The sequence below is a fragment of the Gossypium raimondii genome, chromosome 2 (assembly GCF_025698545.1).
Source record: "Gossypium raimondii isolate GPD5lz chromosome 2, ASM2569854v1, whole genome shotgun sequence".
NCBI classification, from domain to species: Eukaryota; Viridiplantae; Streptophyta; class Magnoliopsida; order Malvales; family Malvaceae; genus Gossypium; species Gossypium raimondii.
In genome coordinates, this window is record NC_068566.1 from 47,932,210 (window position 1) to 47,947,858 (window position 15,649).

Sequence of the window (15,649 nt, forward strand, 5' to 3'; positions counted from 1 at the left end):
TAGCAATTTGTACTATGCTTTCCTATGGAATAGACTCAATGAGGCTGCAACCAACGTTAGTAAGGTTTAAATTATCATTTATACTGTGTAAATAATAGTAAATTGCTCTTTAAGCAAGATCCTACATACATATAATTGGATTGAATTATGTTACTAATCAACTATATTCATTGTTTACTTTTTCAATTTTAATTTTTTTCATTAAGTAACAATTTAATTAGTAACTTCAACACTTTTAGATTGATTTTGGATTGAATAATTCAAGTTTTAAAAGATTCAAATTATTTTAAAGTTTAGTTATTTCAAGGTTGAGTTGTTTAGGATTTATGTAATTCAGGTTTAATAATCGAAATTTTATGTTAGGTCAATTTGGATTTGGGTATTTTAAATTTTAATTATTGTATTTTATTTATGTCAATTTTTCACTAGTTATTTTCTGATTTCAATCAAAAAGAAAATCAAATTACTAATTTTTTATAATAAATTAAATTGTACCAAAATCAAATCCGATGAAATGAAAAAACATAATAAAAGAAGTCAAACTTTTCAGCTAAACTAGTAGATTTCTACACAAATACTCACTCCCACTTCCATTGGTTGGAATGATTGCGATTTGAAGCACTCACAAAAAAAAAAAAAAAACACCTATAGTTGGGAACAATTGGACCATTACACATATATAATCAATACTCATGCAATGGACATCAAAATACAACATATTATAAAATCAATAAGTTGAAGTTTTGGGTCTTTAGGTGTAAGTTTTGCCATTGCAATTAAATATGTGCAGATTTTAATTTCATCATATGTAATTATGCATATGTAGTTTTACTTTAAATTATTTTCGATTCTTCATCCACCTTGTATTGTAATAATTTGATTCAATTTTCCGTACTGTACTTTCATTGTATGTAAGGGAATTTGAGGAGATAAGTAAAACTTTCGCCACTCTTAAAATTATCATACAAGTCTTTATTAAATAATTAAATTAAAAGTAAAAAATTTATGTTTAATTCCTTTAAAAAGAATAAAATCATAAATTAATATATTATAAAAATAAATTTTAATCTCATAAAAATTTATCATTTAATTCTAACCCCTAAAATTATTTTGTATTCGCACCCAATTGTATATACACTCGTACAAAAGGTGGATCGCAATATCCTGCCACTACTAAATCACACCAATGCACGCACATTCACACCTCTCTGCCTTTTTTTTTTTTTTGTTTAAATATTCTCTTTCTTTTTTTGTTATTAGTTTTTTTTCCCTACTTTATTTCGAAGAACATCGTTTATGCAATTTTAAATCCAATTAATGTGATACATACGATTGAGTTTTTCAATTTAATTAATTATTACTTTAATTTAATGGTAAGGATGAGATATAAAAAAATATTAAGATTTCGAGTTTAACTTTCATCATGTAAGGGTGAAGTTAATTTTTTTTGTCACAATTTTAATTATAAAATTTTTAGAAAGTTAAAATACAATTTTATTATTGTATTAATGTAAAATTTACAATTTTCGACATATTAAATTATAAATTTTCTTTTTTGAAATGATAAAAATGTAATTTTATCATTAACGATGATTAAAGTGACGATTGGGACAAGGCCCTACTTGCTACCCTTAACGCTATCGCTGCACAAGTGGATGTTTGTAGATGAGGAAATGAGGAAAATATTCTCAAGGGATGGTTTTTAGGAAATGAGGAGAATAAAGTAATGTTTGTATATGATTGTTTTTGGTTATTAACTGTCTAATCAATAGTAATTTCGGGAAATATTATTCCTTGCATGAGTACCTTTAGAAATAATCTTATTAGGAATGACTTTTTGGAAATAACTTTGGAAGGTTGGTGGGATTTATGAGTTATTCTACTCTTAGGATGTCCTAGAGAGCATGAGGTTTAAATACGAAAATTGTTAAGAATTTCTTTTTACCTCTTTTTTTTGAGAATGCAAGTGCTTCCTTCTTATTTCTTTAATGAACAAACGTTGTATTGTCACTTTGAAGTCTTTCATTGCTAAAATATTTCAAGTGAGCGCAACTTTCATTAACCGTCATTATACCTATCATCCATATAAGTTATTTTCCATTTTTTCACGTTCAAGTTACCACTTTCAATCCTGCTACCCACCATTTTAGCAGGTTCATGTTCACATTCTCTTCATAACTTCCTTTTTCAAGGCTTATAAATAAAAGTTTGAGCTCACATTCAAGACTTTTTTTATCTTTTAGCAAATTTAGCTCTCTAAATATCCTTTCTATAACTTTTTTCTACAATCACAACCACCACTGTAGTTCTCGTTCTTCTCAAACCCTTATTGCTTCCACCACCACCGCTTGGTACCTCACTTGTTTCTTAGAGTCTACTTTGATCTTCCTCTGCGCTATCTCTCCAGAACATCTTGTTTTGTTCAATTGTAATGACTCCTCACCTTACGAAAAGAACCCTAAACAGTATTTAACACAAATTGTTCATAAATTTCAATTTTTTGTTCATTTATATTAAATTAAATTAAATCAATGATTATAAACATGATTCCAAGATTTGTTTCCTAAACCCAAATTGAGTGAAGTTGTTACCATATATCCACTTTCATTTATTTTATATAATAGACAAACAGCATTATTCAGCAAATTCTGGCTTTTTCTTTGACAAATAGGCTACAAGATACTATTCATAATTTTATATTTCATTGTAGAAACTGTCTGTATAGATTAGTAAATTATAATTGCAAGTTCAAGTTGAAAGTATCATAAGATTGGGTGGAGAAGAATGGATCTAAAAAAGTAGACAAAGTGCATTAATCTCAAAATGGAAAGAGCTTATATTTCTTTGCTTTCAAGTGGCACATTTCTCATAAACTAGCTATTGAATCTGATTGCGATCTTGCTGTCAATTGATGCACTCATCCTTATTTAGCACAAGACATTAGTGGGAATTTCTTAAGAAGATTCACTAGGAAGGATTACCCCAGATTTTGGTTAATTTGTCATATATCTCACATTGCTAATATAGATGCTGATAACCTTGCCAAAGCAGGGGCTAGCATAGACTCTGATCTTTGCAATATTTTGCTTAATCCATTTTGTTAACTTTCTTGCTTTCGGTACCCGAGTGTGTTTTTTGTGTTTATGGTAGGCGTGTCGTTGTTTTCCTTGAGCCCTCGTGATTAATGGGCTAGACTTTGTACTTAGTTTCTGTGAATCAATAAATTTCAAATACCTTTACTCAGTAAAAAGAAGTGAGTGCACTACACATCTGACCATATATATAGTTTTTGGAAAGAGAGTAATGACTGGTCACAAAAACTCCTACATGTCTGATTGGCTTCCATAGTGGTACCAAGGAATAGATGAAAAGCATTTTCTACACAGGCTTCAATGTTTCATCTTGTCAATTAGCTCAATCTATAGAAAATTAGACAAAGGTGGAGCAGTGTCTAACATATATAGCTACTGGAACATGGGCCAAAGTGACTCTTTAACCAAGATGTGAAACATAGAATTTTTTTTATTAACAAGTTTCAAGCGAAGTAAAATTGATTACAGATCATCTCCCTATAATAAGCCTAAAGACTGCACAAACTACAACCCAAACCTGATGGAAACAAAGTCATAGCAGACAAAACCATTTGCATTTTTGTGGATCTCATAGGAAAAGGGTGGTAAAAGTTGTGTTGGATTTTGTATTAATAGTTGAATTGCATTTTATTCTTTCTATTTAAAAAATGGCAAATGAGTTCTTGTACTTTGGATCAAAAAGCAAATTGGTTCATTCGGTTAAAAAATGGCAAATGAGTTCTAGTTATTTTTTTAGCTACGTCAGCTTTTAATAGTAAAAATGTATAAAACTTTTAATAGAATAGTTTAATTTGCTCTTTGATCTAATGTACAAAGATTAATTAATCTATTTTTTGAGTAAATAGGCCAAAATGCAAACTGACTCTTAGTATAGGGCCTCCACAATACGCTTACCAAAAATTGTAAAAGAAATGTGTTACAAGCACAATCATGAACAATAAACAGCTGAAAGATCTAAACTGATATTTGCAAGTACAACAATAGCAACATTAGAAGCAGTGCTAGTGACCAGTGTCAACTGCTTCAGACACTAAGTATGGTCGAAAAACAATGAACATTCGATATATTTACGCAATTTGGTTTCCTTACATCAACAGAGTCTTGCCCAAAGAGGTAAATCCACTATCATAACAACATGTAAAACAAGTGATTACAATTTCTAATACTCAACAAATTAGAATTCTCAATTTTGTACATAAGATCTAAACAATTTCGTCTAAAAACTTATATTTCCTCTAAAAACTTATAACATTAACCAAGTAAAACACTTTAACTTTTCACTCAACACACTCAAATGAAACATTCATCAATAAACAAGATTAAGTGCTCTCAATTTAATATATAACCCATATATGTCTTCACAATTTATAAGAAACTAAAACTTGCTAACATACTACATTAATTACAATTAATCTTCAATGAAATTAGAAAGATAATAAGTAAAAAATTATATATATCTTCATTCAGTCTTAAATCTCTAGTATTTACTTTCAAATTTTGCTTAATTCAATTCGATCCGATCCATCAAAATTGAAAAGTTGATAACTTTGATTCAGATCCAAATCAATCTCTAAGATATGTTATTATGAGTAGTTAATCATAACTGAAACATCAGAAGACAAACCAAAACACCAATTGACATCTGTCTTTGGTACAGCTAAAAAACTGCGTAAACAACAAATTTTCTACAAAGAGCCAAACCAGCAGAGATCAGAGGTGAAATCCGAAATCGCACTACAGGGAATACGGGTGAGCGTGGAATTGACCACTTCAGATGAAATGGTAATGGCACGAAAAAAGAAGCCCCTTAGCTGTGTGAAGGTTTCTTGGCTAGCATGCTTGCCTTTGTTTCTCGGTTAGTGTGCAAATGGTTTTGTAAGCATACAATTATGTTTAATAGATTCATATCTAAATTAACTAAATAAATAAAAGAAACAAACTACAATTCTTCACTATTATTGCTAAGAAATGAAGTAATATCATGAAGAACATCACACCCATGAGGCCTATCTTCTATTCTAACATACCCTTTTCCCTCTTCTTCTCCAAACTCAGTTAAACCCACTTTCCCTTTCCTCTCCCAAAGCCTTTCCCCAAAGCTCCTATGGGCGAAATACGCCTCAGCAGCAACCAAAACCCCTTCTTTCCCTTCTTCATACAGTTCAATAGGCAACCTCTCATAATGCCCTATGCTGATTCCTTCCAGTTCGTCGAGTCGGACCAGTCCACGAGTTGACACGGAGTATAACTCGCCTTTGACTTGGTGGCCATGTCCAAGGAGGTTAATGAGGTAGGGGATGCCGTGTAGGCCTATGACGAGTGGGTGGGGTTGATGAGTGACGTGAAAGCCTAAAAAGATAGCATCTTGTTGGAGGATAAGGTCTTGTATTAGATGGTGGTTACCATGGCCTTGTTTCAATGTCCCGTAGGTGAAGATGAGGACTTGGGTGGTGGCTTCAGCCATGGTGGTTTGCGACGGAGATTGGGAGAGTTAAAGCTGAGGAGCAAACGCCAAAGCCACACAAAATAACAATAAAGGAAGAGTTAGTGGGAGTGCAATTATTGCGGGTTTCTTTATAAAAATAACTTGAAATAAATAATGAAAATTGGCAGAGCCAGAGACATTCATCTCATCTAGACCTGTACATGGGCCGGACGGCATGGCCCGATAGCCCGCCCGAAATATGAGAGAATTCGGGTAAAAATATAGGCTCGAAATATGGGCTTGGACAAAAAAATGAGGCCCGTTTAAAAAACGGGCCGGGCCTCGGGCACCACTTTTTTAGCCCGAGCCCGGCCCGGCCCGAATATAATAAATATATCTTTTTTATTTTTATTTTTTTAAATAATTTTTTAATGTTTATTAAAAATGGGTCGGGCCGGGCTCGGGCTTATGATATTTTTCCCGGGGCGAGCCTGGGCAAAATTTCAGGCCCATATTTTGGGCCGGGTCAAAAAAATTTTCTGGGCCCGGCCCGGCCCATGGACAGGTCTAATCTCATCTATCTCTCACCTCGGTTAATTATTGGATGTTAGAATTAAAAAATTAAATTTTTGAGTGCTACAAATTTATTTGGCGTTATATGTATAAATATCACTTTTAATACCAATATTTTTGTGTATCTTATGGGCCAAAAATTAAATTTTAAGCGTAGAAGGTGGTCATGTCATTCTCAATAGCACGTGGTTACGTCAAAGAAAATGATACCACCAAAATAAAAAATTATTTTAAAAAAAATATAATTTAGAAAACTCAAAAGAAAATGTTGGCAGCATGATGATCACGTCATTTTCTATGGCACCACCAAATAAAAAAATAATTGAGTTTTAAAAAAATAAAAATCACTTAAACAAAAAAATAAGTCTAATACAATAAAAGCGGTGACGCCAATCTATTTGGCTCCACCACTATTCTACCATTGGTCACGCTAAATAGATTGACACCTTCCCAAAATTTATTTTCTGACCTATGAAAGTACTAGTATTGGAAGTGATATTTATACATGTGATATCAAATAAATTGACAACACCTAAAAAATTGATTTTTTTTTAATTCTAGAAACCAATAATTGGCTGACGTGGCAAGTGAGTGACGCCAATCTCTTTGGCTCTACTTATTTTTATTATTTATTTCAAGTCATTTACGTGTAAAATAAAAAATAGATATTTTGTAATTAATAAAAAAATTGGAGTTATTTTTTATAAAAAATCCAATAATTGGATTGGTTGCACAAAAACAATATTCTTTTATAACATTTAAATTTAAAGTAGAATTAATTATAATAAATTTTTATTTATAATACATTTTTATTAAATTAATTCTTTATAATAACATATTATTTAAAATTTTAAGTAAAATTATAACTATTTCATATAAGCAAATCTATTAATTGTAATTTATTAAATAAAATTGATCTTAATTAAATTATTATTTTAATATAATGTTTAAATTTCACTTGAGAAAATCTATTAATTATATTTTATTAAATAAAATAATCTTCAATGAGTGGAATTAAAGATATTAATTTGGTAAACTATTAAGTTTCCTAATTAAATATTTTACTATGAATTTAGAACATTGTAAACTTATAAATTGATTTCTTAACTTTATTAACCTATATTGATTAATTGAACTTGTTAAATATATGAACTTCATAATTAATTATGTGAAAGAATGTAAAATATAAATATGCATAAAAGCAATAATGCACGTACCTACTACATTTTTAATTTTGTTGATTTGATTTTCACTTTCTTTTTTTAATTTATATTTTTATTTGATGAAAATTTATGATATTAATTCTATTGTAGATTTATAATAATTATCTCTTTAAATTATAAGAGTATAACAGTCACCTCTCTTTAATAGATAAAATTTTGATAGAGAAATAGGAATTTTATAGAAAGGGTTGACTTCAAATCCTTTTGGTTCGTACCCAAAATTTATATGTTAGGCTTGTTCATATATATCATGCATGATAAAATTTGAAATTCCCAATAAATTTCAAATCGGTTCGTTATGAATGGAACGAAATTTTTTAACGATAAATATGAAGTGTTATAGTAATTGTTGTCTCATATAATTGTGTCCCGCTAAATGAAATTATCTTGCCTTTATATATAATTATCAAAATGATAAAATGTGAAAAAAGAAAACTAAATGTGTTTGAGTTTGTATGATATTTTATGTTTTGTGTTTAGAGGATTGTGGAAGATGTTTTATGTTAATATTTTTTTGTAAAATCATGTTTAAATATTTGTTTATCTTTAAATAGATTGAAAGTATAAGTAATAATTGGCATAAAACAAATTGAGATGGGGTGAAGTGGGATGAAGATGAATATCTCTTGCATAAAAATGATAGTGATTTTTAAAATTATACATCTGTAGTGAAACGAAACGAATAATAGACAAAACATGGCAACTACGAAGTGATGAAAAATTTAGTAAAATTTGTACATGGCTTAGACATTTGCGTAAATATTTTCTTTAATCAATACATAAATAACCTCTAATATGAATAATTTACTATTATCTATTTTTGGATAAACATATCATTTATTTTTAAAATAAAAATTTTGTGGCTTAGGATAATAGATAAGCGTGTTAAATTCGTGCCTAGCTGATTGAAAACTTTTCGGCAGACAATTTGGGGACTCCACTGGAGACAATCCATGAACATAGTGTGGAGTTAGTTTTTTATCTTTTGCTTGAATGTGAACTTTATTTGATTATGGTGTTTTGATAGGTTGGTGTAATAGCTTTGCTAAGGTTGAAGACTAGGCAAAGGCGATGGGAGAAGCGGGATTGGGAGGGTTTAATATCATTAGGATATCTGGGTTGATGGTTCTACCGGTCTTTACTAGTATGGAATGTACCCTGAAAGATGATAGAGAAATACAGGATAAATGGTTTGAAAGAATCCACGTATGGTCGGAATCCATTATAGTAGAGCAAGGAAGAGTATGGCTATCATGTTTCGGTATTCCAATTATCCTTTTGAGTTGGGATATTTTCGATTTGAGTTTTTTCGAATCAAATCATTTTCAGTTCAAGTCATTTATGATTATTTGTTCGAAATCATTTTATGCTTTGATAATTTCACATTTAGATTATTTGGAGATGAAGTTGTTTTAAATTATGATATTTCTTATTTAAGTCAATTATAAGTTCCATTTAAAAAATTAGATTATTAACTTTCTATAATCAAATTTAAATCCAGATTAATTAAAATTTATTCATCCAAATGAAACCAATGGGCCTACTCTCATCTGTTCCTACTTGTCTCTTTGAGCATTGCCAACAACTAACCCATGGGCAATTTTGATTTCTAGTTTAAGAAACCCATGGGCCTATTCTCATTATGTTAAAGCCTAATTCATTGATTATTCTTTTAAGAAACATTTGCTAACAAAAATAATATATGCATTTTGAATGAACTTTTCATAAGATACTTAATAGAGAGAGTATAAGTGAATTAATTAATAATAGAAACTCAATGATGTTAATTTGAGTAAATTAGAGTTTGTAATTTGTTGGGTAATTTTGTGTATCTTATTAAAAGAAATATTCGGATATTTATACATATTATCACTGTTCATAATTTGACTCCACTATTCATTACTTAACCCCACTAGTCACATGATTGACACTTTGAGCAAGCCTCGGACATGTTAGACATGTGCATCGTTCCAAGTAGCATGCTAGAGTTCGCCGTCCTCTCCATACGAACTCTTTGGGTCTATGCGAGCTGGGACTGCAAACTCCCTTCGACTCTTGCGAGCTCCCCTAATTGTCCTCTCACTGTACGTCTCGTGTGCTTCCATCTGGTCGGGTCTTATCAGGTTGCGGGTCGGCAACCCAAAGCTTATCTGAATCTCAAGTCAGTGACTATTACTGTATGACAAACTTAATATCTATATTATCTATATTACTATTGTGTTACAAGTCAACCAGGCATCAACTCAATTAAGAAATGACTAAAAGCGTAACAAACATTATGCTTTTTTTGGTACAATAAGACATTATGTTGTTTTAAAGCTTCAATTTAATATTTTAATCAAAGCCACACTTGATTTTTATATATTTTTATAAATACAATAGTTTACATAAATTTTTCACTCACTTTGTGGTTGTGCATAATTTAATAAAAATTATGTTAAACTAAGTGATTTAAAATGTAAATGACCCAATTCATCGTATTGGAAGTTAATCATTTTAGGATTTATGGCTACCCTTCTAATAATATCGTTTTCAAGTTTCGAATATAACTTCTCTTATTAAAAATACAATATACCTTACTACTCCATCTATTTTCGGTCAGAAACCCAAACTAATAAAAAACAAAACCCTAAAACTATTTCGAAAGACTTTAAGTCTAAAAATTGATAATAATATTCATCATTTAAATTTTATAAAATTTATTCCCTATTCCGAATCTCAATGTACGAAAAAACATATCGCCATGGGACCCTTAATTTGGGTACACTTCAAATAAGAAGACAAGGTCAAAGCTAGGCCATCATATTTAAATCAATGGCACTAACATGTTTAGTCCAAGTCAAATTCTACAGACAATTATATGAGATAACCTCATTGGGTAGAACCCAAACCTACAAAAACTTGGTAGGTTAATTAGCTATTGTGGAGTGGAGTGGAGTGGAGTGGAGTGATAAGAGTTTTATAGATAAAAGAAACTAATGCTTTATCTCTTATTTAGAAGTTTGCTTCGATTTAATCAAAATTCAAAGTAAAGTAGTGAAAGAAGTTAGAGTAGATGATTTTTTATGTTGGTAATGCCGGCCATTAGATTTCTCATTTCTCAAATTTTCAAGATGGTGAACCCTTGGGAGAAAGAAAGAAACAAAAAAAAAACTAAGGCATTTGTGAGTTCCACAAGAAGAATGGTAACCAAAAAAGTGGACCCCAAGCCTTGACAACGTCCTATGGAGATCACTAGGGGAAAGATTCAAGTTAAGACAATTGAATATCCTTTGCATTGCTAAGTTATCTTCATTATTAAAAAAATATTTACAGAAAACGTAATTAAATAAAGCTAATTTTGTTTTAACATATTCTCTTACACTTATAATCTGTATGGGAAAGTAATTTTTTTTATCTTTTATTATAAAAATCATATTGTCATGTTTATGGGAAAGGAGCTTGAAGGACAAGAGACATTTCAAAGAAAGTAAATAAATTTTAGCATACAACCATTGGAATCATATTCCAGTTGATTAAATTCATTGGAAATTGATTACATAAAACTCAAAAATAGATCCATTTTTACACATTCTTAAAACTTGAAACCTAGTAGTGAGTATAAGATGTTTAGACATTTTAATTCTAGAGGTTCCTTCATGGGTAGTTTACAAAATGTTATAGGCCTCTTGTGTTGAGGCACATTTAGAAATTCTTCTAAACTATTGTATGTTTACACCATTAAATATAACATACAAAGCTTTAGAGTCATAGTTTGCAGCCTTGTCTTCTTTGACAGTTCAACTTGTTTCGAGTTTTTTTAGAGTTTTCTCAGCAATTTTGGGAGAATCTCATCCATTCAACACAATTTTTTATGCTTTTCTATCAAATCATTTGATAAAAGCATTGATTTGAGATTTATGGTAGACATAATTGTATCTATCCAAGAGTGGTAGGCATATAGTCGAATTGTCTTCTTTCATAAACTTCACTATTGATTGTTATCTCATCAATTACTTTAGGTGGGAGGCTCTGATACCAATTGAAAGTTCATCTGACTAGATTGTTATATAAGTTGTGGTACGCAATGTGTCCACAAGCTTTGGCTCTAGTATTGGTACAACCATACGAACAAAGCAGTAAACAATGGAATGAACACAAGCAAATTGGTAATGTAATTCAGTGCATCACCTATCCCTGTAGGGTTTTGCTCAGAGAAATCCACTATTAAATTCACGACACAAGCAATGATTCAAGCCCAATCTACCATAACCCTCGGATAATTGCGGCCTCACCCTAGTACATTTAATATGAACTCTCCCAAACAACATATATTTAATAGGTTGTTAACTAATCAATCAAAGGTGAATAAAGTAATAAAATTTTCTAACATAAAAGTTATTAATAATAAACATATCTACTCTCCCAAATTTCATCAACCTTACATCCGATGAACTATTCATATATATATATATATATATAGGCTTCAAATATTCTTAAAATTACCTCATGTAAAATGGGATAAAATCATTTAAATTCAAGAGGTTTATCTAGAAATTTTATCGTCGAGACTTTCGAATAGAATTTGTCTAAGAATTATCTTCAAATATTATCTCTAAAAGTTATCTTAAATTACAAATTTCATGCTTAGACTAAGACTCTTCAAAATTTAATAACTGAATTCGATTTGGTTTAATTTATTAACAAAAATTAATTCAAACCTTTTCCAAAATCATTCTAATTAATCAAAAATTATTCATTCTTATATACATATACAATATTAATGGGATTTGGTGGAGGGGATTTTTTTTTGTACAAGAAGAAGGATAAAGCCACAACTAAACTAGGCGAGACCAAGTTATGCCAGATTTATCATCATGCAGCAATCGTAGAACTTCATCTGGCAATTGCATGAAAATATACATACTTAAAAGCTTTGAAGACGCCATTAATATCAATTCATCAGGTATCTTATTACCTTCTCTAAAAACATGTATAATTAGAATCGTTAAAAATATAATTGAAGTAGCCCCTTAATTGTGTAATCAATGTGACAAAATGGGGAGAATTTTTGCTAACAATTATAATGAGAAAGATTCCCATTGTCCTTATTTAATTTTTTTTTTCATTTTCTCCATTTTCAGCCGTTGCGTATTTCATTTTTTAGGAAGAAAATGCTTTATTTGCTTGATTTGCTTTGTTTTTTAGGAGGATAATGTAGAGAGTTTGTGTTGTTTACCATGACGGCTATAATTGAGTTTAGCTTGTCTTTATTTTTGGTCAAATGCAGGGTTGCAATGATATAATGCTACTTTTGTTCATATCCTATATATATATACAAACTTACCAAAAGTAATTTTGAAAGAATCTATGTCGTATTTTAGTATTTAATTAAGTTGGTATCATTAATTAATTAAATTTTAATTTAATTGTAAATCCAAATAAAAGTCCATCTCTTTTACAAAGCATGTTTGTCCTTTTATATTTTGATAAATGTAGAAAAAAAATACATAACATAATTAGAATGATGGGATTTCTTTTTATATTTTTCACGCCCATTTTACTATTTATATTCGGGGTTTGTGGTTGCTCCTTTCAACACTGTCGTCTTCAAGTTTCAAATCTATGTTCTCCCTCAAGAGTTTAACATTTGTTATCATTGCACCCAACGCTTGTTACTTAGAATCATGATATTTGAACTCAAAATATTTTAATCAAAACCACATTTAATTTCTGCACCAAATTTTTTTTATGAATTTGATACATAATATTTTCACCCACATCGTATGTATACCATAATCTAGTTACCATTTAAAAACTGGATTGAATTGACATTACCGATTAACCGGATCACATTTATTTTTATAAATTTATTACTTTACATCATATAAACTTCCTTTCTCAAAGAAAAGGTTGGTAGCAGTTTAGAATAAGTTGTCTTTTAAGCATGTTTTCCAACATACATATAAAATGTTTGGTTTTTATTTTTTTATTTTATGTTCTTGCATTTAAATTGTTTATTCTCTGTTCTTATCTCTTCGGAAAACATGAATCACATGACCAACATAAGATTATCCAAACAACTAAGTCATACATACATAAATAATCAAACAGCTGCTTTCAAAATTTTATGTTTAATACGATATGTGAGTTTGATTGGTCACTTTTATTTTTAAATTTAAAATGGTAATTATATTTAGTGAAAATTATATATTTCGATATAAAAATAATCACATAATTTAATTTGAATTTTAAGATTAATTTCATGAAAATTAATTGTTTTCCAACACGTGGCTATCTTGTGTTTAAAAATCAATAAACCGTGTTTATTGTCTTACTTCTTCGTTATAAGAAAATGATCATATTTCAATTTCATCCTTTTATTATGCTTCGATTCGAGATTTAATCTTATAATTTAATTTTTATATTTTATAATATTATTAATTAATCTAAATAATTAATATTTTAATTATTTAAATTAAAATATTAACGCGATTTTACTTAAAAACCACTATAGGTTATATTTTAGTTTATGAATTAGAATAAGTATTTTGAAGAATCCACACCAATCACTGAAATGATTAATGATATTAATTATTTGGACCAACCACTAATATTATAAATAATAGGGAGAAAATTAGATAAAATAAAATATACAAATTAATCATAATTTTAAATATAGTAGAGTGATCAATACCATAATATGACTTAAGATAACTTATACCTAACACAATCCCTATTTATATATAATCATTAAATGTATAATAGAAAATTAAATATTATCGATATGTATATTACATATTTGAGTATTCATATTAAATATTCTATTTATATCGAGATGTTAACACCAAAATTCAAATTTAAAATTTAAGTTATCGATAAAATTTAAGTCAACATATGAAAATTGCAGTATATGTCAATTTTAAAAGATTTACTCAAAATTGAGAGAATTTGAACAATAATATTAAATTTAAAAATGAGTTTAGGTAAAGAAAAATAGATCCGTTTCAAATATGAATCGAGCTTGTACTTGTATATTAAATCAACAATCCAATTTTATTCATTTTCAAGTTTATAATATGTTTGTTTTATCATATATATTTTGGAAATTATATTATATGAAAAATTAAATATACCATATTGAAATGTAAATAAAAATATGTTAGATTGTTTATGTTTAAAATTTTAATAAAAGGAAAAAAACATGTATTGTAATAAAATAAAATAATATTTTTTTAAAAAAAAATGGATGGGTTTAAACGGGATTGGATTTGTTGGGACGAATTCGAACCCGATGAAATATTGTGGAAGCACAATCTATATTCTTCTGTTCCTCAAAAATCAATTTGATAATTATTATAAATCTAATAACACAATATATATCAGCAATCGAAGCAAATAAACACAATATCACAAGCAAAAATAATAAATCGGGGCACACAATTTTTGCATGAAAAAATCCTTTAAAGCAAAGGGTAAAAATCACGGTATTTTGAAAGTCCAAAAATTCTACTATAATCAAAGTCTTGCAAGATCACAACCAAGCCACAATAAAAAGTATAGAACTCAAACAAGACTATTAACAAATAATCTCAAGCAAACTTCAAGAGAAAAATTGAGAATATCACCATAATGGATTTGACTTTTTAGGCTGAAAACTCGAAGCTACAGTACCCCAAACGAAACATATTCTTGTTTTTTCAGCAACCCCACAAATTATATATATGTACACACATATGGAAGTAGGCTCCCACATAATGGGACTACCCACGACCCAACAGGATTAACAATTTATAAATATAGATGAATATGGATAAAATTTAAAATTTATATTTAAAATCAAATCAATTTTAAGTAATTATACATAATATTAATACTAAATATGAACTGACTCGAATATGTAGAACTCATAAACACCTTGGGTAAGGTTGATAGTTATAAATTTCATGTGCATGTTAAAAGAAATGTCATACCGAACATTAAAAATATAAATGGATGAGTGATTTTTTTATTTGAAAGAAAAATAATTAGATCCTTCTTTCACAAGAAATCTCATAAAAGATTTGTGAAATTTGATTGTATTAATTTTACTATAAACACATTTTATAGCTTGGTAATTTCTACTCACCTATTATTATTTGTCTAATCAAGATCCTTGATATTGAATATTTTAGGTAGCATTTGATCATTGTGTTTTAAGTGCATGTTATTATATTTAAATCATTTTAAAATAAAAATCATTTTACATAATTAAGAAATTAAATTTAGGTATTGATTGATAAATTAAAAAATTTAATGTTAAAAACTAAATGTTAATAAATTAAGTATTTAATTTAAATTATAAAATTTAGGGTAAA

The 15,649-nt window shown here is 28.8% G+C and overlaps 1 protein-coding gene across 1 annotated transcript; it reads right to left on the reverse strand.

The window, feature by feature from the left end:
• Nucleotides 1-4,622: 4,622 nt before the first annotated feature.
• Nucleotides 4,623-5,668, reverse strand: LOC105789358 (putative gamma-glutamylcyclotransferase At3g02910). Its single transcript, XM_012616701.2, has one exon. The coding sequence runs from the start codon at nt 5,554-5,556 to the stop codon at nt 5,032-5,034; it is 525 nt and encodes a 174-aa protein (XP_012472155.1). The 5' UTR covers nt 5,557-5,668; the 3' UTR covers nt 4,623-5,031.
• Nucleotides 5,669-15,649: the final 9,981 nt, after the last annotated feature.